The sequence below is a fragment of the Oncorhynchus mykiss genome, chromosome 20 (genome assembly GCF_013265735.2).
Source record: "Oncorhynchus mykiss isolate Arlee chromosome 20, USDA_OmykA_1.1, whole genome shotgun sequence".
Classification (NCBI taxonomy): Eukaryota; Metazoa; Chordata; class Actinopteri; order Salmoniformes; family Salmonidae; genus Oncorhynchus; species Oncorhynchus mykiss.
The window spans coordinates 38,634,332-38,656,087 of NC_048584.1; the positions used below are offsets into that span (position 1 = coordinate 38,634,332).

The window sequence follows — 21,756 nt, forward strand, 5'->3', positions numbered from 1 at the left end:
ATGAAGCCCTTCTTACATCAGCTGATGTCACAAAGTGCTGTACAGAAACCCAGCCTAAAACCACCAAACAGCAAGCAATGCAGGTGTAGAAGCACGGTGGCTAGGAAAAAACTCCCTAGAAAGGCCAGAACCTAGGAAGAAACCTAGAGAGGAACCAGGCTATGAGGGGTGGGCCAGTCCTCTTCTGGCTGTGCCGGGTGGAGATTATAACAGAACATGGCCAAGATGTTCAAATGTTCATAGATGACCAGCAGGGTCAAATAATAATCACAGTGGTTGTAGAGGGTGCAACAGGTCAGCACCTCAGGAGTAAATGTTAGTTGGCTTTTCATAGCCGATCATTAAGAGTATCTCTACCACTCCTGCTGTCTCTAGAGAGTTGAAAACAGCAGGTCTGGGACAAGTAGCACGTCCGGTGAACAGGTCAGGGTTCCATAGCCGCAGGCAGAACAGTTGAAACTGGAGCAGCAGCACGACCCGGTGGACTGGGGACAGCAAGGAGACATCATGCCAGGTAGTCCTGAGGCATGGTCCTAGGGCTCAGGTCCTCCGAGAGAGAGAAAAAGAAAGAAAGAAAAAGAGAGAGAGAATTAGAGAGAGCATACTTAAATTCACACAGGACACCGGAGAAATACTCCAGATATAACAGACTGACCCTCGCCCCCTGACACATAAATTATAGCAGCATAAATATTGGAGGCAGGGGGGTCGGGAGACACATCATCTCCCCATTTAATCATCTCCCCACTTCGTTTAGATTTTTATCCAATCAATGCTATTGATTATATGTCAAACTGTTGTTGAGGATATTATTTTAATGTTATATTTGATTCTGCATAAATCAGTCTTTTCTGTTATTGTGGTTTCTTCTCTCCATCCCAGCAACATCCCTTCTTCATCTCCCATGAATCCTTAGACACCGACGTGGCTAGCTTTGTCAAGGTCATCCTCGGGGACTGACGAGCGCCCTGATCAAACCCAACCCAATGCTCTGACCAATGGCCACGGGGGAGGCGGACCTACAAAAAAAAGCACCAATCACAAACCCTATTACCTGCGGGACTCCACCCCCTCCCTAGTTCCCGACCCCCTCCCTTTGGCACAGTGCAGATGGACATTAGAGGAACTCAGAGGAACTGAGTGAGGAGTTAACCTTAAGGCCTTAAGGCCCTTGCATATTAGATATGGGCAGGGGGCCAAGATGGGGGAAATTACTGGAATTTTCAGTATTGGAGCACCGGTCCATATATAATCTGGATTCATTTAAATGTACAATAATATCTGTCTGAAATGTGATTTCCCCCTCTCCTCGACCTCTAAATTTGTCCCACCCTTGTTACTGTACTAGACCCAGTACTAAAACAGATTTCATTGTTAAATGTTAGTGAATTAAGCAACGTGTGGATTATGCCCTGTCCTATACAGTACCACAGCATGAGTCATAATACCCATAAAACCTAGCGGTCAAACAGGGAAATATTTCCAATCGTTTTTTTCTACCATTCATTTTTCCCCATTGGGGATTTTAGAAACACTTAAAATAAGGTCTGTGTTTGGTGTAGACTTACCGTGACGTGACGTTTTGATTACCATGTAAATCTCTCTTCAGTCTTTCATCAATATATTCGCCTGTATTTACCCCCCCAAAAAAATTAAATGCTAATTAGCTGCTAATGTTGCTATCATAAAGATCTACAAATGTCGTGATGATCTGGACTGCCGAATCGAGGCAAAGGTAAGAATCTCTGGATCACAGGAGGCTACTGAGGGGAGGCTCATAATAACGTCTGGAATGGCATCAAACACAAGGAAAGCATGTGTTGGGGCCTCCTGGGTGGCGCAGTGGTTAAGGGCGCTGTCCTGCAGCGCCAGCTGTGCCATCAGGCTCTGTCGTAACCGGCCGCGACCGGGAGGTCCGTGGGGCGACGCACAATTGGGCTAGCGTCGTCCGGGTTAGGGAGGGTTTGGCCGGTAAGGGATGTCCTTGACACATCGCGCACCAGCGACTCCTGTGGCGGGCCGGGGTGCAGTGCACGCTAACGAAGGTTGCCAGGTGCACGGTGTTTCCTCCGACACATTGGTGCGGCTGGCTTCCGGGTTGGATGCGCGCTGTGTTTTAAGAAGCAGTGCGGCTTGGTTGGGTTGTGTATCGGAGGACGCATGACTTTTGACCTTCGTCTCTCCCGAGCCCGTACGGGAGTTGTAGCAATGAGACAAGATAGTAACTACTAAAACAATTGGTTACCACGAAATTGTGGAGAAACATAAAAATAAAAAAAAATAAAACCATGTGTTGGACACCATTCCATTAACTGTGTTTCAGCCATTACTAAAAACCCATCCTCCCCAATTAAGGGGACACCAGCCACCTGTGCTCTGGATTAATTATCTGATATTAGTAATTAATAAATTGGCTACATTTCTTTAAATGGGCAATTCTGTGTAGTGTCTTGTGCAAGTTTTAAATTGACACAATACCTATTAGCAAAGGTGTATTCTTATTGATTTATTTTTACGTTTAATTTGATTTGATGTGCAGGAGCTTGCAGGGATTTGTAATGTGCGTGTTGTCTGCTTTGTGCAGGAGCTTGCAGGGATTTGTAATGTGCGTGTTGTCTGCTTTGTGCAGGAGCTTGCAGGGATTTGTAATGTGCGTGTTGTCTGCTTTGTGCAGGAGCTTGAAGGGATTTGTAATGTGCGTGTTGTCTGCTGTGATGCTAATAAGCATTTGTTTAAATCTGAAAGTCACCTTGTCCTAGAGAGATTTACATGGTTACCATAACGTCACGTCGGGCTGAACAGCCCATATTTTAAGTGTTTCTAAACTCCCCAACGGGGATAAATGAACGGTAGAAAAAAACGATTGGAACCATTTCCCTGTTTGACCGCTAGGTTTCATGGGTATTAGGACACCTCCACTGTGGGTCTCTATTGGTCAACCCCTGAAATATTTTCAAACCCAATGTAAGAAAACAGAAAACAGTTTTTAAAAAACAAAACAAAACAAAAAACAACTGAAAGTGATATGAATACATCTATGTATTATTACTCAAGCTCAAGTGTTGCATTGGTTTACTAATTCACTGCATGTACAGAAAATATATAATATAGAATGGGACTGGTATCAGTCGCCTGTGAAAGGACCGAGAGATTCAGATTCTCAACTGTCCGGTGGTTGAGCAGTACACAAGTCTGTAATGGTTGGAGGTCTCATTCAGAAGTGCAGTGGGTTTGTCAATGGAAGTTACTGCTCTTTGCTCTCAACTGCTCTCTCGTGTATAGGTCTACTACACATTGTGGGCTTTGTGTGTGTGTGTTCGGTGTCTCTGTGTGTGTGTGTGTGTTCGTTGTCTCTGTGTGTGTGTGTGTGTGTGTGAGGAGTGTGCGTCTGTGTTTATGTGGGCTCCTTCTATGTGTGTTACATGGGTTTAAAGTGAAGTATATGTGGTCGCTGTGGTCCTAGTCACTTCCTGAATATTCTTCGCTTCTGAGCCAGTCACAATACTTTCCCCACTGTATGTTGAACTGGAATAGACTAATAGTTATACTGCTATTATTTTTATTATTATTATTATTATTATATAGCTTATATTTATGTATACTGACGAGATACAGGATACTGATATATATTAACTGCTGTTTTCCCTTTGAAAACTTAGTATTAACAATATACCGTCTTATTTTACTGCGTGTGCGTGTGTGTGTGTGTGTGGTGTCGTTCTTGACAGAATGCTTTAATGAATCAGTTACTTATAACACAAGCCTTATCTGTGCCTCTAAAAATACAGAAAACAAAATAACTGTTGGCAGGGAAACGAGATGTGCTGTATTCAACAAGGCAAGTCCCCCCCCCCCCCCCCCCCCACACACACTTTATTCACTCGGGCATGTGCCCCTTTCTGTCCAATGGGGTAATTTATGGACAATATTTAGGGTGTGCCCCTTTTGGCTCAATAACACCCCCAGAGGCAAACATCATGTACAGTCCTTTAGTTCACTGTTAACTCCTCCACATTACTCGATATAATCATCAAATCTACTCTACCTGTTGAACACTGCAGGAGCATATCGACTCACAATTAGCTTGCACAGGTTCTATAATGGAGCTGTTTTTGCACTTACCCCCCCTCCCTCCTCCCCATTTTGTTTTATCATTAAGTTGACCTATTTGGACGACAGTATCATATTAACTCACCACTTGCTTGCATAGGCTTCAAAATGTATTTGTTAGCATACTCTCTCACCCCTCTCCACCCCGACCGAACCCAGTCTACTAGATTGTGACAGTCGTGTCAGTCTTTGGTTTCACAACTGTGGGATGAATAGAGTCTGACGTATGCAGTGGTAGTTCGATGTCGTGTCAAAACACATACAACTCATTTACATGAGATTCAAAATACATTAAAAAAATTAATAATAATTAAACACTTCTGAAACTGTAGTCTAGTTTTCCGGGAGTTGCTTGTTATTCGTGTGTTGGCTGATACTGTATAGAGGACGACGTCCGTTACTCTACTGCTGCTTTCTGAGAGTGACTGGCAAGATGGCTGATGCTCCTGAGCCTCTGCTATGATGGAAGTACTACTGTAAACGTTACGATGCTTTCTGAGAGTGACTGGCAAGATGGCTGATGCTCCTGAGCCTCTGCTATGATGGAAGTACTACTGTAAACGTTACGATGCTTTCTGAGAGTGACTGGCAAGATGGCTCATGCTCCTGAGCCTCTGCTATGATGGAAGTACTACTGTAAATATTACGATGCTTTCTGAGAGTGATTGGCAAGATGGCTGATGCTCCTGAGCCTCTGCTATGATGGAAGTACTACTGTAAACGTTACGATGCTTTCTGAGAGTGACTGGCAAGATGGCTGATGCTCCTGAGCCTCTGCTATGATGGAAGTACTACTGTAAACGTTACGATGCTTTCTGAGAGTGACTGGCAAGATGGCTTATGCTCCTGAGCCTCTGCTATGATGGAAGTACTACTGTAAACGTTACGATGCTTTCTGAGAGTGACTGGCCAGATGGCTGATGCTCCTGAGACTCTGCTATGATGGAAGTACTACTGTAAACGTTACGATGCTTTCTGAGAGTGACTGGCAAGATGGCTGATGCTCCTGAGCCTCTGCTATGATGGAAGTACTACTGTAAACGTTACGATGCTTTCTGAGAGTGACTGGCAAGATGGCTGATGCTCCTGAGCCTCTGCTATGATGGAAGTACTACTGTAAACGTTACGATGCTTTCTGAGAGTGACTGGCAAGATGGCTGATGCTCCTGAGCCTCTGCTGTTATGGAAGTACTACTGTAAACGTTACGATGTGGGAAAATGGCAAGGCAGAATATAATCTCATTTCAATAATGAAATGCACAGTTCTCTGTTTGTGTGCGTCTGTGTCCTGCTTTTGAAACTTTCAACGGTTCTTTTAGCAAATTAATTTCTATCTTATTTCAATGTTGCTTAACGAGAAAACAAATATATTACGAACTCCAGACATTCATACCTGTATTCCTGTCTTGTACTCATTTTGCAAAGTAGAGCCATATTTGAGTATGTTGTAGAGCCCAGACCATCACCAGACCCCCTGCGTTCAACCACCATCCGAGAGCCCAGACCATTACCAGACCCCCTGCGTTCAACCACCATCCGAGAGCCCAGACCATTACCAGACCCCCTGCGTTCAACCACCATCCGAGAGCCCAGACCATTACCAGATCTACTGCATTCAACCACCATCCGAGAGCCCAGACCATCACCAGACCCCCTGCGTTCAACCACCATCCGAGAGCCCAGACCATTACCAGATCTACTGCATTCAACCACCATCCGAGAGCCCAGACCATCACCAGACCTACTGCGTTCAACCACCATCCGAGAGCCCGGACCATCACCAGACCCCTGCGTTCAACCACCATCCGAGAGCCCAGACCATTACCAGACCTACTGCGTTCAACCACCATCCAAGAGCCCAGACCATCACCAGACCCCTGCGTTCAACCACCATCCGAGAGCCCAGACCATTACCAGACCCCCTGCGTTCAACCACCATCCGAGAGCCCAGACCATTACCAGACATACTGCGTTCAACCACCATCCAAGAGCCCAGACCATTACCAGATATACTGCATTCAACCACCATCCGAGAGCCCAGACCATCACCAGACCTACTGCGTTCAACCACCATCCGAGAGCTCAGACCATTACCAGACCTACTGCGTTCAACCACCATCCGAGAGCCCAGACCATTACCAGACCTACTGCGTTCAACCACCATCCGAGAGCCCAGACCATTACCAGACCTACTGCGTTCCACAGTAGTGGATCTATTGTGCTTTGCCCCTTGGCATGACAGGTACCGTGGTACAGTACATGCTGTGCCATCAACACACATGATTGCTAAGGTCTGGTCACCCACAATGTGACGCTGTTTTCCCCCTGCAGCTTCTGAAAGCCACTGAGGTCTTAAAGACCAGCGTCTCTTTTTAACAGTGTTCCACTGTTTGCTTTTCTAATGTTGCATGACTGTTACTGTCTTCTGCTGGTCCAATGTTTTATAATATTAGATAGATTATATGCTCATAAGATTCAAGTCATGAAACCAAAATATAGTGCTTTAGTATTAGAACTAATGGTCTGTCCAGAAGCCATCTCCCACAATTTTGAATTGGTCACATCATCCCTGCTTTCTTTTGTCATTTTTCAAAAATGTTTTAACTCTTTCTCTCAGACTGTTCCTGTCCTGTCTCTTCCTAGAAAGAGCTCTGAGTCTTAGTGTGGCCACCCACGGATGTCCTTGCCAGGTCCCTAATGGGCCCAGTCTCCTCTCTATTCTTCACACATACCCTCATCATCACTCTGATTTATTCATTGGGTGGGCCAAGGAGCTGGAACACATGAGTTCAGGCTGAGGAGAGAGAGACTAATTCTGGGACATGGTGTCCGTACCCACCTATCCCTTTGTCACCAACTCTTACTATCAAACAGCTTGCCAGAGCCCACGCAAGATGTGCAATATTTGGTTCTGTGTGTCAAGATTTGTGCCCTGATTGGAGAGATGATGGGGCTGGTAGTAGAATTCAGGTTGTTAGTGATGCTGTTCCCATCTGCTAGTTATCATATCAGTCATTTTTTAGCCTTTTTATTTGAACTTTGCTTGATGCTGTTTAGGCCTATCTATCGTTAGCATCATATGACGTTTCCTACAGCTTGCATTTGGTGAAAGGAAGTTTTAGCTCAGCCAATGTTAGGGGCAGTTAAGAACAAATTCTTATTTTACAATGACGGCCTACTCCGGCCAAACCTGGACAACACTGGGCCAATTGTGCGCCGCCCGATGAGACTCCCAATCACGGCCGGTTGTGATAAAGCTTGAAATCGAACCAGGGTCTGTAGGGACGCCTCTAGCACTGAGATGCAGTGCCTTAGACCTCTGAACCACTCGCAAGTTTGGGGGGGGGGGGGGGGTTCTTCGATTCCTGTAAATATCTAAACTACACAGTTATTCCAACAAGGATAATTCTCCCTCGTGGGGACATTTTCCAACGTCCCCATGAGGACAAAAAAATATTTTAGGTTTAGTGGTTAGGGTTAGTATGAGGGGTTTGGGTTATGGTTACGTGTTAAGGTTAGGGTTAGTATGAGAGGTTTGGGTTATGGTTACGTGTTAAGGTTAGGGTTAGTATGAGAGGTTAGGGTTATGGTTACGTGTTAAGGTTAGGGTTAGTATGAGAGGTTAGGGTTATGGTTACGTGTTAAGGTTAGGGTTAGTATGAGAGGTTTGGGTTATGGTTACGTGTTAAGGTTAGGGTTAGTATGAGAGGTTTGGGTTATGGTTACGTGTTAAGGTTAGGGTCAGTATGAGAGGTTTGGGTTATGGTTACGTGTTAAGGTTAGGGTTAGTATGAGAGGTTTGGGTTATGGTTACGTGTTAAGGTTAGGGTTAGTATGAGAGGTTTGGGTTATGGTTATGTGTTAAGGTTAGGGTTAGTATGAGAGGTTTGGGTTATGGTTACGTGTTAAGGTTAGGGTTAGTATGAGAGGTTTGGGTTATGGTTACGTGTTAAGGTTAGGGTTAGTATGAGAGGTTTGGGTTATGGTTACGTGTTAAGGTTAGGGTTAGTATGAGAGGTTTGGGTTATGGTTACGTGTTAAGGTTAGGGTTAGTATGAGAGGTTTGGGTTATGGTTACGTGTTAAGGTTAGGGTTAGTATGAGAGGTTAGGGTTATGGTTACGTGTTAAGGTTAGGGTTAGTATGAGAGGTTTGGGTTATGGTTACGTGTTAAGGTTAGGGTTAGTATGAGAGGTTTGGGTTATGGTTACGTGTTAAGGTTAGGGTCAGTATGAGAGGTTTGGGTTATGGTTACGTGTTAAGGTTAGGGTTAGTATGAGAGGTTTGGGTTATGGTTACGTGTTAAGGTTAGGGTTAGTATGAGAGGTTTGGGTTATGGTTACGTGTTACGGTTAGGGTTAGCTCTTAGGGAAAATAGGATTTTGAATGGAAATACATTTTAGGTCCCCATGAGGATTGAAGAACATAAGATGTGTGTGTGTTATGGAGCATGTCTAAGTCAGTGGACAGGCTGGAGGGCAGTGCTATATTTATCCTCTCTGTTCCTGAACTGAGCTGGAGGGCAGTGCTATATTTATCCTCTCTGTTCCTGAACTGAGCTGGAGGGCAGTGCTATATTTATCCTCTCTGTTCCTGAACTGAGCTGGAGGGCAGTGCTATATTTATCCTCTCTGTTCCTGAACTGAGCTGGAGGGCAGTGCTATATTTATCCTCTCTGTTCCTGAACTGAGCTGGAGGGCAGTGCTATATTTATCCTCTCTGTTCCTGAACTGAGCTGGAGGGCAGTGCTATATTTATCCTCTCTGTTCCTGAACTGAGCTGGAGGGCAGTGCTATATTTATCCTCTCTGTTCCTGAACTGAGCTGGAGGGCAGTGCTATATTTATCCTCTCTGTTCCTGAACTGAGCTGGAGGGCAGGGCTATATTTATCCTCTCTGTTCCTGAACTGAGCTGGAGGGCAGTGCTATATTTATCCTCTCTGTTCCTGAACTGAGCTGGAGGGCAGTGCTATATTTATCCTCTCTGTTCCTGAACTGAGCTGGAGGGCAGTGCTATATTTATCCTCTCTGTTCCTGAACTGAGCTGGAGGGCAGTGCTATATTTATCCTCTCTGTTCCTGAACTGAGCTGGAGGGCAGTGCTATATTTATCCTCTCTGTTCCTGAACTGAGCTGAACCCTCCTGGAAGATACTAAGACCAGTCATGTCTGCCACACACACACACACACAGGCTCTCCCAGGGAGCCAGACGTGCATGATGGAAGGATGATTTCCTGCCTCTCTCTCGTGTGTGGGTTGGTCGGTCTGTGTGGGTTGGTCGGTGTGTGTTCAAGTCGGTGGTTCTATTTGCGTGCTCATTAGTAGTACCCACCTGCTGTTGAAATCGTCACCCAGGGTTTGTCATCGTGGCAGGACGTCACAGTGGAAAATATGTCCAGTCAACTATCCATCCTCACGTGTGTTGTCATATCCCACTGTCTGATTCTTCCAGGTTTCTGACTTATCGCATTTAGTTTTTCCCAGCTGTGTATTTTGGGACTTTGTATTGGTAAAACGGGAATTCTTCTTTCGGGAATTGGAGAGTCGGTTATTAATTTTAAAAAGTCACAGGTCACAGGTCACAGGTAGGGATGAGTCATTGTCTGAAAAGTGGAAAGCTAAGAATCATAGGATGCTGTTTTTGTCGCCATCGTCCTCATCCTCTTCCTTCTCATGGCTGATAAAACCAGTGACATGATGACTTCCCATCCAAACTGGAAATGAAAACGTCTTTGTCAGTTTGTACTTTCCCCATTGTTAATGTTAGTTTCTGGAATACAGCTGTTGTCTTCGCTACTCTTTTCAGAAGCTGTACATTTAGTCGAATTGCTGTTCTATTATGCATTTACCAGACTATATCAAGTGTAAATGTGTTGTGTTTGTGAAGTGTGTGAAAACGATGCTTTTGTTTTCACACATTATTGCAAAAATATTTTTGCTTAAATGTTCTTTGTTAAGGTGAGCTGTGTAGCCATCACACTCACTTTGTTAAACTGAGCTGTGTAGCCATCTTTGTTACGGTGAGCTGTGTAGCCCTCACACTCACTTTGTTAAGGTGAGCTGTGTAGCCATCTTTGTTAAGCTGAGCTGTGTAGCCACCAGACTCACTTTGTTAAGCTGAGCTGTGCAGCCATCTTTGTTACGGTGAGCTGTGTAGCCATCACACTCACTTTGTTAAGGTGAGCTGTGTAGCCATCTTTGTTAAGCTGAGCTGTGTAGCCATCTTTGTTAAGGTGAGCTGTGTAGCCATCTTTGATAAGGTGAGCTGTGTAGCCATCTTTGTTAAGCTGAGCTGTGTAGCCATCTTTGTTAAGCTGAGCTGTGTAGCCCTCACACTCACTTTGTTAAGCTGAGCTGTGTAGCCCTCACACTCACTTTGTTAAGCTGAGCTGTGTAGCCATCTTTGTTAAACTGAGCTGTGTAGCCATCTTTGTTAAGCTGGGCTGTGTAGCCATCTTTGTTAAGCTGAGCTGTGTAGCCATCTTTGTTAAGCTGAGCTGTGTAGCCATCTTTGTTAAGCTGAGCTGTGTAGACATCTTTGTTAAGCTGAGCTGTGTAGACATATTTGTTAAGCTGAGCTGTGTAGCCATCACACTCACTTTGTTGGAATATGGAAACCTTCGGAGCTTAGTGTCTCTGTGGTCAATGTTTACCAGGCTGCAGGTACAGAACGTGCAGCTGTGCTTGACTTGTGTTGTGCTCTTTTGTGGGGGATCCGATTTCAAGCCAGGCTTGTGTTTTGGTGGGAGTGGGCTGATGTGAATGCAGTGGGGAGGGAGGGTGGATGAGTCCATATTGTCACTGGCTGACTGGTTTCGGGAAAATACATTGGCAGAGATTGCTTCAAATGCTACCGTAAGTGAAATGGAGAAGAGCGAGGAGGCATATATGCTATTCTATGTTGGGTGGGTGGGCCGGGTTACCGTGGCAACATATCGTGGTGACCACTGCCTTGGGGGGGAAGTGAAGTTCTCAGTACATTTACACATTGATCTCTTTAAAGCTTCTGATTTAAAAAAAAAAAAAAAAGACTGATGACTGTTTGCTTCTTAGAGCTAAATGAATTTCTATTAAATATATATATAAAAAAAAAAGATTGCTCAAACTGATTGTGTGCAATTGTAATGATGGAAATTCAATAAAAAAGGTATTTTTACACAATAATTGTGTGTGTGTGTGTCCTCTTTCTTTCTCATTCTTCTTTGTGTCTTTCTGAGAAGGGCCAGCCAGGACCGGGGCAAGGAGGAAAAGGGCATTTTGAGGATGTTTTTCTTTTTTTTTTCTTCTTTATGGCTCTGGCCCGATGTTAAAAGAGCAGACTGACGGACTGAAACCTGTCGACAACAGCGAAGAAGAGTGCGTTATATGGTCTGTTCTACAGAAGTGGTGCAAATTGCTGTCCCCCCCCCCAAAAAAAAAGATATATATATATATGTATATACATATATACAGTTACAGTTGTTCCTCCTTTAAAAGTTGTGAGCTTACACCGCGGGACTTAGAGGTACCCAGCGTCACGGCTTCATTGCTCCAGACCACCACAAGGGGGAGTTAGAGGTACCCAGCGTCACGGCTTCATTGCTCCAGACCACCACAAGGGGGAGTTAGAGGTACCCAGTGTCACGGCTCCAGACCACCACCAGGGGGAGTTAGAGTGCTCATTATGCATTTGGGTCCCAAGGTGTTTATATGACCAATCATATCGAGTGTTTCCAATTACGAATTTGACGTGAGACACCCGTCCCTGGTGACTTTCTTCAGCAAAGATGGCATAGGCCAATGTAAGTAGTTATAACATCATAACGAGTCAAGCACAACATGTACAATTGAGAGAATTATGTTAGTTAGTTAGACGAATGATTCTGCTTATTTTTTTGTCATAAAGTTAATTTACAAAAATCGCTATTAGGAAGTTATTTGTTTTTTTTTCAGTCATATCCAATACCAGGTTTACTTCATTATTTGAAGGATGCTGTGTCTGCATGTATGTATTACAGATATACACTTCAACAGTGTTTACCACTCCTGCTCCTGGGACATCAATGATTACACATTGTAACTATGCAATAGACTAGAAACATGATTTTAGTCAAGGCTGATTTGTAATTCATATATACAGAGAAAAAAAAACAGTATGTCCTGCCAGCACGCCCACAAGCGTGCTGAATGACGTGTGGAAAAGGGCGAGGAATGAGATTGGAGTAACAATCCAGGCTATTTGCTCTGAGACCAGCATAATAATGGAATGAAACATGCAGGGAGCATTTTTTGAACCCTCAACATTCTATCCTGAAGTCCAGCACCCTATCGACTGTGCCCATATGTGTTAATTGGAATCTCTAATGTGGAAAGGGGGAAAAGTATTATTATTAGTTTTAAACAAGCGTAGCAGGATTGGATATTAGCTGAACAATAGACTATTCAACCTTTACTAAAGAGTTGTCTAATAGCCGAGCTAGGTGTGAACCCCCCAACTTGCAACAAATCATTTTTATCTACCTTTCCACCTCTACTTACACACGGTTAATGCTCGGAAATATATATTGGTCATGGCTTCCGAGTGGCGCAGCGGTCTAAGGCACTGCATCTTGGTGCAAGGGGCTTTACTACAGTCCCTGGTTTGAATTCAGGCTGTGTCACATCTGACCATGATTGGGAGTGCCATAGGGCGGCGCACAATTGGCCCAGCGTCATCCGGGTTTGGCCGGGGTAGGCCTTCATTGTAAATATGAATTTTTTCTTACCTGACTTGCCTAGTTAAATAAAGGTTCAATTTGAAAGAAGAATGGGCGGCAACCGCAGCGCAATCAATAGCAGGTGAACAGTGGCTGGTGCTGGAAATATAGCTAACTTGTTATGCAAGTGTTGCACACCAACAGATGGAGAAAACACCAGTTGAACAATTCATTTCAACAAGAATCTTCATTTTAATTTGACTTTACAAACAACAAGAGGGCTTAATTGGATTCTTTCTTCGGAGCCTAGGCCTCGGGTCCAGCATATCTCTTGATGGTTTCTTTCTCAAAGAAATCTTGATACCTGAAAAGGAGGCAAGAGTGAATGATTGTGGAACACATAACAGTCCATTAGGTGTAGGCTACAATATTGTGTGTCTGTGAAGATGCCATTATTGAATGTCTCGCCAGCTTTGATCCATGCCAGGGCCTGCAGGACACAAAGTTCTTTGTTTATAAGACGAATCATTGGGCTGAAACTACAGAACAGTACAAGACAAGCGAACACACATGGTTAATGTTCTGATAATTAAAAAATATATATATAGTGAGACTCATTCCGCCTATATATATAATATATAATAATATTCTTACCGATATATATATATATATATATATATTCTATATATATTCTTACCGAGCCTTTCCATAAGTCCACATAAGTCAACGCAAGTTTCTTCAACTGTCTTCTGACTGTAATTAGTGCGAAAAGCCTACAACTATTTTAGCACCACTACGTAATGCTCTGAGGCAAGCATGGGGACTGGTCTTGATGAATAAATAAGATTTTTATTTTCACTTAATCTCCGTTTGGGTATTGGTTAGACAAGAATTAGAAATTAGGGTGCAGAAATGTTATGCTCTTAGTGTAACCTTTATGTAACTAGGCAAGTCAGTTAAAACCTCTTTAGGATGCTGCGAATTTTCGCAGCTTTTTGTTAAAAATCGTGCAACATTTCAAAGTCCTGGTACTCATGCCAGGAATATAGTATATGCATATGATAAGTATGTGTGTATAGAAAACACTCTGAAGTCTCTAAAACTGGTTAAATCGAGTCTGTGGCTATAACAGAACGTGTTTAGGAGTAAAAATCCCTGGTAAAACTGTTTACCAAAAACACAAAAATAATATTAATCCGCCATTCAATGAATTGTTTAAGGCGACAGAAAATATATGCCTGTTCCTGTGCAGGGATCACCTCGGTAAGAGGTTAACAACAAATTCTTATTTTCAAGGACAGCCTACTCCTTCCTCGTGCCAGGCGGGGATTCTTCAGCTAAATAGCTAGTACTGTACTGCCGACCTTCACGTTGTACAGCGCCATATTTTCCATTCCATCCTAATGGAAATCCAGAGGGTTTTTGGTTATTCTTGGAATAGAAAAAGCATAATATTAATCAAATTAATTAAGCAAGTACCAGTCAAAGGTTTGGACACACCTTGTCATTCCAAGATTTTTCTTGATTTTTACTATTTTCTACATTGTAGAATAATAGTGAAGACGTCACAACTATGAAATAGCACCAGTCTCCCGCGTGCCCTGCATTCTGTAGTACAGACATGGCCTGCTCTCCCTTATTAAGGAATTAGTCCCTTTCCCATGTTTACTACAGTATGTATTATAGACTGCACAGTAGCCTAATAAACAAATAAACACATTTTGTTAATTAAATAATGATAAAAAAAAATACTCTTTCAAAATGCAGATGTTGATTTAGTTATGGATCCATAACGAATTACTACGGGGAAAAAATATCACTGATTTACAGAAATATTGGAAAAAGTTGTCTAATGAAGGTGAACAATTTAGAATCTTCTAATCCTGTAGCCTACTCCCGACCGTCACGTTGTACAGCGCCATATATATAACGAAACTGAGGAACGAACTTTCGTTTTTCATTTTTCTCTGAATGGAAACACCATGATATTAATCAAATTAATTAAGCCACATTTCTTAACATAGTAGTATGGTATTGATTTTAACACACAAAAAAAGGTTTTAAATTCTCTGGTAATACCAATAAAGAATACTATCAAATAATTCTCAAAGATACCCTCTGGTGGTCAATCTAGCAATAACTTGCAGTAACAGAAAAAATGGCTGACAATTACACGCATGGTGTCCCGCAGTATGACACAACTTTTAAAGGAGGAAGTAAGTCTCCGCACGTAGGACATTTATTTACATCAGGATATGTTCTAATTCTATCCAAGTCCATAACAAACATATTGTTAAATTCATTTAGTACCAAGTCATTATTTATACACCTATTTGTATTGATAGGTGGCTGTCCCAAACCCTGTATCCTAATCTTCATGTTTTAACTCAAATAAATTGATTATATATATATTTTTAAATGTGGCACTTATTCATCTTGAGTTGTTCTATTACAAAATACATATTTCTCTCAATTTAAATGTTTTGAAAATCTGGTTAAAAATCATGTTTTTACTATTTTGTTAATTCGGTATGCAAATAATGGTTAGTCAAAAATGATCTCTAATGTGCATGGTTCTTCCTTTATAAATCGTTTTCACTAAGTTTTAGCAGCGACAAAATGTAGTATAATATGCAATACAAACAAAGTGTGTCAGTAGTACCGTATGTCTACCTGACATGTTGGAAGACGTGTGTGCTGAAAGTTTGGGAGAAACGGGATACAATTGTAAAAAATTAAATCCGGAATTCACACCACTTCTGTAGAACTACCTATATAGGGAATAGTGGGCCATTTGGGAAGTACACAGAGCTTGTTGGAAGGTTGGGACCCGCAGAACTTTTTCAGTTAAGTACTGTAATTTCCTGCGAGAGTAGGGTGAGAAAAGCAAACAAAGCTAAAAGCAGACCACACCACCCTTCTGAGAGGATCAGACCACACCACCCTGCTGAGAGAGGATCACACCACCCTGCTGAGAGAGGATCAGACCACACCACCCTGCTGAGAGGATCAGACCACACCACCCTGCTGAGAGAGGATCAGACCATACCACCCTGCTGAGAGAGGATCAGACCACGCCAAGACCTCAGAAGTAAATTGTAGACCTCCACAAGTCTGATTCATCCTTGGGAGCAATTTCCAAAAGCCTGAAGGTACCACGTCCATCTGTACAAACAATAGTATGCAAGTATAAACACCATGGGACCACGCAGCTGTCATACCGCTCAGGAAGGAGATGCGTTCTGTCTTCTAGAGATGAACGTACTTTGTTGCAAAAAGTGCAAATCAATCCCAGAACAACAGAAAAGGACCTTGTGAAGATGCTGGAGGAAACGGGTACAAAAGTATCTATATCCACATTTTCTTTACATAGTTGAATGTGCTGACAACAAAATCACACAAAAATTATCAATGGAAATCAAATTTATCAACCCATAGAGGTCTGGATTTGGAGTCACACTCAAAATTAAAGTGGAAAACCACACTACAGGCTGATCCAACTTTGATGGATTTGGAGTGGAGTGCTTTGGAGTGCTTCTACACCTGCATTGCTTGCTGTTTGGGGTTTTAGGCTGGGTTTCTGTACAGCACTTTGAGATATCAGCTGATGTACGAAGGGCTATATAAATACATTTGATTTGATTTTGATTTGATGTATTGTCCTTAAATAAGTCAAAATGAGGCTCAGTAGTGTGTGTGGCCTCCACGTGCCTGTATGACCTCCCTACAACGCCTGGACATGCTCCTGATGAGGTGTCGGATGGTCTCCTGAGGGATCTCCTCCCAGACCTGGACTAACTCCTGGACAGTCTGTGGTGCAACGTGGCGTTGGTGGATGGAGCGAGACATGATGTCCGAGTCCATAGCATCAATGCCTTCCTCTTGCAGGAACTGCTGACACACTCCAGCCACATGAGGTCGAGCATTGTCTTGCATTAGGAGGAACCCAGGGCCAACCGCACCAGCATATGGTCTCACACGGGGTCTGAGGATCTCATCTCGGTACCTAATGGCAGTCAAGCTACCTCTGGCGAGCACATGGAGGGCTGTGCGGCCCCCCAAAGAAATGCCACCCCACACCATGACTGACCCACCGCCAAACCGGTCATGCTGGAGGATGTTGCAGGCAGCAGAAAGTTCTCCACGGCGTCTCCAGACTCTGTCACGTCTGTCACGTGCTCAGTGTGAACCTGCTTTCATCTGTGAAAAGCACAGGGCACCAGTGGCGAATTTGCCAATCTTGGTGTTCTCTGGCAAATGCCAAACGTCCTGCATGGTGTTGGGCTGTGAGCACAACCCCCACCTGTGGACGTCGGACCCTCATACCACCCTCATGGAGTCTGTTTCTGACCATTTGAGCAGACACATGCACATTTGTGACCTGCTGGAGGTCATTTTGCAGGGCTCTAGCAGTGCTCCTCCTGCTCCTCCTTGCACAAAGGCAGAGGTAGCGGTCCTTCTGCTGAGTTGTTGCCCTCCTACGGCCTCCCACTGCTGAGGAGCATGTCCAGGCGTTGTAGGGAGGTCATACAGGCAGGTGGAGGCCACACACACTACTGAGCCTGATGTACTGGCCTGTCTCCTGGTAGTGCCTCCATGCTCTGGACACTATGCTGACAGACACAGCAAACCTTCTTGCCACAGCTCGCATTGATGTGCCATCCTGGATGAGCTGCACTACCTGAGCCACTTGTGTGAGTTGTAGACTCCGTCTCATGCTACCACTAGAGTGAAAGCACCGCCAGCATTCAAAAGTGACCAAAACATCAGCCAGGAAGCATAGGAACTGAGAAGTGGTCTGTGGTCACCCCCTGCAGAACCACTCCTTTATTGGGGGTGTCTTGCTAATTGCCTATAATTTCCACCTGTTGTCTATTCCATTTGCACAACAGCATGTGAAATGTATTGTCAATCAGTGTTGCTTCCTAAGTGGACAGTTTGATTTCACAGAAGTGTGATTGACTTGGAGTTACATTGTGTTGTTTAAGTGTTCCCTTTATTTTTTTGAGCAGTGTATATTTTGTTATTCTTTATCTCCACGTTGTCTCCCTTTTTGTTACGGACTTCGAGCCGGTTCGTGGCAAGTGGGGGCTCATCTGGGATCATAAGGTTGGTTCCTAGACATTTTGGCGTACAGTACTTAGTTGCATTATGAAGGACTAATACTAGTGTCATTTGGCTTACTAGTGTGTGTGTAGTGTTTGGGAGAAAACGTGGAGTTAATGTTACATTCTGTAGGTGTTTTGTTTGCATCTTTTGTTAGTTTCAGTTTGGTGCCCAGTATTGGTTGCCTCTGTTTTGTAATCTTGCCACTGTGGTGGATAGTTGTGTGCTGTGTTGGAGAGGTTACATTGGTTAGTTTCCAGGCCCCAGCCTGGAAACTCTTGCTCTACATACATTGCTCTACATGCGGTTGTGACATCGGTCTGAGGTGAGTACAATCAGCTGTGTACCTCAGTGGGAGATTTGGGTAGGGTAGTGAAACTTGCTACCCGGAGCTATATCCTTTTCCCCCTGTTAGGCTTAGCGACGTGTTAATGTTGTGTTTGTGTGGTGTCTGTGGATTGAGCAGTTGTCTCGGGGCACATCCGGTGGCTTGGGGGAATCTGCCAGCGCGCTGGGTGGTTTATTTCCTTGCCAGCGGGCTACAGTGAATAATTACCCACTTCGAATCTGCACGAAGACTAGGGTTGAGTTATTGTAGGTTTTGGGGACGCTCCATATCTCAACTCTTCTGTGGTGCCCAGTGTGACTGTCATTTCTCTGGTTGTGGTCTGGTGTGCTCAGCAGAGGGGTTGAGCCATATTTTTTTTTAGTATTGACTTATGACTATGGCGTCTAATGTAGATGAGTTCATTCGCTTTCCATCAGAGGAACTGTTAGAATGATGTACTGAAAAACAGCTGTTGAACATTATGATTGAAATTCTGTTACGTTTATATGAAAATGTAATGAGTAGGAAGGACCCTGAGATGTTCTTTTCGTTGGAGCTTGTAGCTGACGCGGTCTCTTGTGTGCCCTGTTCCTGAATGTTTACGTGACTGACCATTGTTTTGTATTGTCAAGTTCTATCTCTCCTGTCTGTTCCCTCCTGGTCTCGTTTTCTTCTTTCCTCTTAAATGTTGCTTCCTGTGCGCAAAGGTTGCAGTCTGAGGTTGGCTGGGGCAAGTGGAAGTGTGAACTCTCATCAATTTGGGCCGCAGAGGCTGTTACGTTGTTCCGGGGTCCTTGTTGGTCCCCAGTTTTATGGGCGGGGTGACAACCCTCCTACTCTCTCCATGCAGACACACTATTGTTTATTTGTATATAGGGTACTTAATAAATATTTTTTTGTTATCTCCACGTTGTCTCCATTTTTGTTAAGGGCTTCGAGCCGGTTCGTGACAAGAGAAAAAAGGGAGGCTTGCAAGCTGAAGAACACCATCCCAACTGTGAAACACGGGGTGGCAGGATCATGTTGGTGAGGTGCTTTGCTGTAGGAGGGACTGGTGCACTTCACAAAATAGATGGCATCATGAGGGAGGAAAATTGTGGCTATATTGAAACAACATCTCAAGACATCAGGAAGTTAAAGGTTGCTCTCAAACGGGTCTTCCAAATGGACAATGACCTCAAGCATACTTCCAAAGTTGTGGCAAAATTGCTAAAGGACAACAAAGTCAAGGTATTAGTGTCCATCACAAAGCCCTGACTTCAATCCCATAGAATATTTCTGGGCAGAACTGAAAAAGCATGTGCGAGCAAGGAGGCCTACAAACCTGACTCAGTTACATCAGCTCAGGAGGAATGGGCCACAATTCACCCAACTTATTGTGGAAGGATACCCAAAACGTTTGACACAAGTTAAACAATTTAAAGGCAATCCTACCAAATACTAATTGAGTGTATGTAAACTTCTGACCCACTGGGAATGTGATGCAAGAAATAAAGGCTGGAATAAATCATTCTGACATTTCACATTCTTAAAATAAAGTGATGATCCTAACTGACCTCAGACAGGGATTTTATTTTTAAATGTCTGGACTGGTGAAACTGAGTTTAAATGTATTTGACTAAGGTGTATGTAAACTTCTGACTACCATGGATAAACTCTTTTGAAGATGTAATCCTGAGACAGGTGTTTTATGTAACAGCCTTCTGTGTATTTCTCTTTTTGACTCCCTCCACATTTTGTAATCAAATGCCAGAATTTTCTCCATCTCCTTAGCTATTATACTCGGCTTCCACCGGGTGTTCCACTGGTTTCAAAATCTGGGTCCTCCAGAAAAGGCATTAGCATCACTTATGCAGTTCTTTATGATGGCCTGTATTGCCTAGCTACACATACTGAGCAGCTCAGAGAAGCGTGGTACATGGCGGACAGGATGCTGATAATGAGGTCAGCTATTATTACGATCTCGGTCTGTGTGTCCTCTGACCTGACCCAGCTAGTCTGTCTGTCTGACCACCTTGGAAGGCTGAGGTCAGGGGTCAGGAGCTTCTTCGTGATGTCCAGCTCCGGCTGTTGAGAATTCCCATCTCACTAGAATGTTGGATATGGTTCAACCACATTTCGTTTTGACAACCTTTAACTTTTCTGTGTGCCGTTCTCCCTGGGCTCTTCAGATGTCATATTGCGTCCTCTCTCACCATGGCGTTTGGTCTTGGCCTGACAATGTACTCATAGACATTCTAGGAAGGGCACCTTTCACTCATCTTTGGGAGTGAGGGGTTGGTTTGACACAGTTATTGTCTCACATAATACTTGTTGCCCAACAGTTGAACACTAACTTCTGGCCTTAGTACACACCTGTTGATGATAATCAGATGTGGTTGAACGATAACTCTTAATGATCTGTGTCAACCAGCCCTCATGTATGCCAAAACAGGAAAATTAGATGACTCATTTTATTGACTTTCTAAAAATGTCAATGTGCCCCAGTTAACCTCTCACAAAATGTTGTACCATGTTGGCATGTGTATATTGTATGTCCACGCTGCACTCTAGCTCTAGGTAATGTTCCTGTATGGCCTAGCGGGGTCCTGGGTTATGTGAGTACTATGTTGCCTTGTCTATGCCCTGGTTTGAATTTCACTATATAAGCCACCGGCTTCCCATACTGACAGTTGATGATGTCATGGAAACTACTCTTTGAGTGCACTTAAACATTTGAGAATGATTTTGTAATGAAACGCAGCCTGTCTCTCTTTTTGGTAAGGGGGGGGGGGGGGGGGGGGGGGGATGGAGGGATGTGGTTGAGGTGGAGAATGAGGGGTTCTGTTAGGTTCACGTTCATTAAACAGGATCTACCTGTGTTGAACTTGTACTTTTTCAACATTTAGACTTTTATGTAACCAAAAGCCCTTCACATCCTCCCCTGGTCGAAGGCAAGAATTCCTTCTGCTCCACCTCTGATATTTGAAAAAGAGAAAATGTCTGTAGGGAAAAGAGAAGACCATTAATGCACGTTTTTACGTCCCAGACAAACACAGCTTTTTAAAAATCCTCTCGCTGTACATATATCACAGAACAAAGACCTACGTGACCCTTTCGTTCTGCAACCCCACGCCCTGCACTCTCTTCCTGCAGCACCACTAATGCATAGACCAGCTTAACATAACGGTGGAGCCACTTAGGCCTGCGGGGTTAGTAGCCTTGTGATGTGACGACTGACGTAGCCGGGAACAGTGGATATTTTGTATTCCAGTTGGGGGGAGAAAGAAAAGGCCCCAGCTAAAAGTATGAGGTCTTTAACACAAAGATAAAAGTGCTTCTGAATCAAAGTCAGGAACTCTTTGCCTAACCCTCTTTCACCCATGTCTTACATGTCAGAGAGATTTGCAAAAGTAACTCTTCTGAATAACAATGGAGGTTGTGTATAGGGGACAATGTGTGTTTGTGTGTTTGTGTGTCCATAGTAGAGAGAGTAAAGCCAGTGGGAGTTGGAGTACATCTTCTCGAATGGTAACTGAGCAAAGTTGAACTTTTTCGGG

The 21,756-nt window shown here is 43.7% G+C and overlaps 2 protein-coding genes across 3 annotated transcripts in view; both read left to right on the forward strand.

Moving 5' to 3' along the window:
• LOC110499544 (dual specificity mitogen-activated protein kinase kinase 6) overlaps nt 1–4,441 on the forward strand; it is a 43,954-nt gene extending 39,513 nt beyond the window's left edge. For both annotated transcript variants that reach the window (XM_036956317.1, XM_036956318.1), the window contains exon 12: nt 883–4,441. In XM_036956317.1, coding sequence (XP_036812212.1) covers nt 883–960 — 78 coding nt within the window. In that variant the 3' untranslated portion in view covers nt 961–4,441. The remainder of the gene's footprint in view (nt 1–882) is intronic.
• Nucleotides 4,442–5,263: 822 nt separating this feature from the next.
• LOC118942016 (leucine-rich repeat extensin-like protein 1) lies at nt 5,264–6,318 on the forward strand. The gene is made up of 2 exons (XM_036955563.1): nt 5,264–5,298; nt 5,562–6,318. Exons 1-2 carry the CDS (start codon nt 5,264–5,266, stop codon nt 6,316–6,318), a joined length of 792 nt encoding a protein of 263 aa, XP_036811458.1.
• Nucleotides 6,319–21,756: the final 15,438 nt, after the last annotated feature.

Bases quoted from the DNA above. Each gene is read 5' to 3' on its own strand.
- LOC118942016 (XM_036955563.1), top strand. From the start codon at position 5,264: ATGGCTGATGCTCCTGAGCCTCTGCTGTTATGGAA. The intron at 5,299-5,561 runs GTACTACTGTAA...AGTATGTTGTAG, and splicing joins GAGCCTCTGCTGTTATGGAA to AGCCCAGACCATCACCAGAC.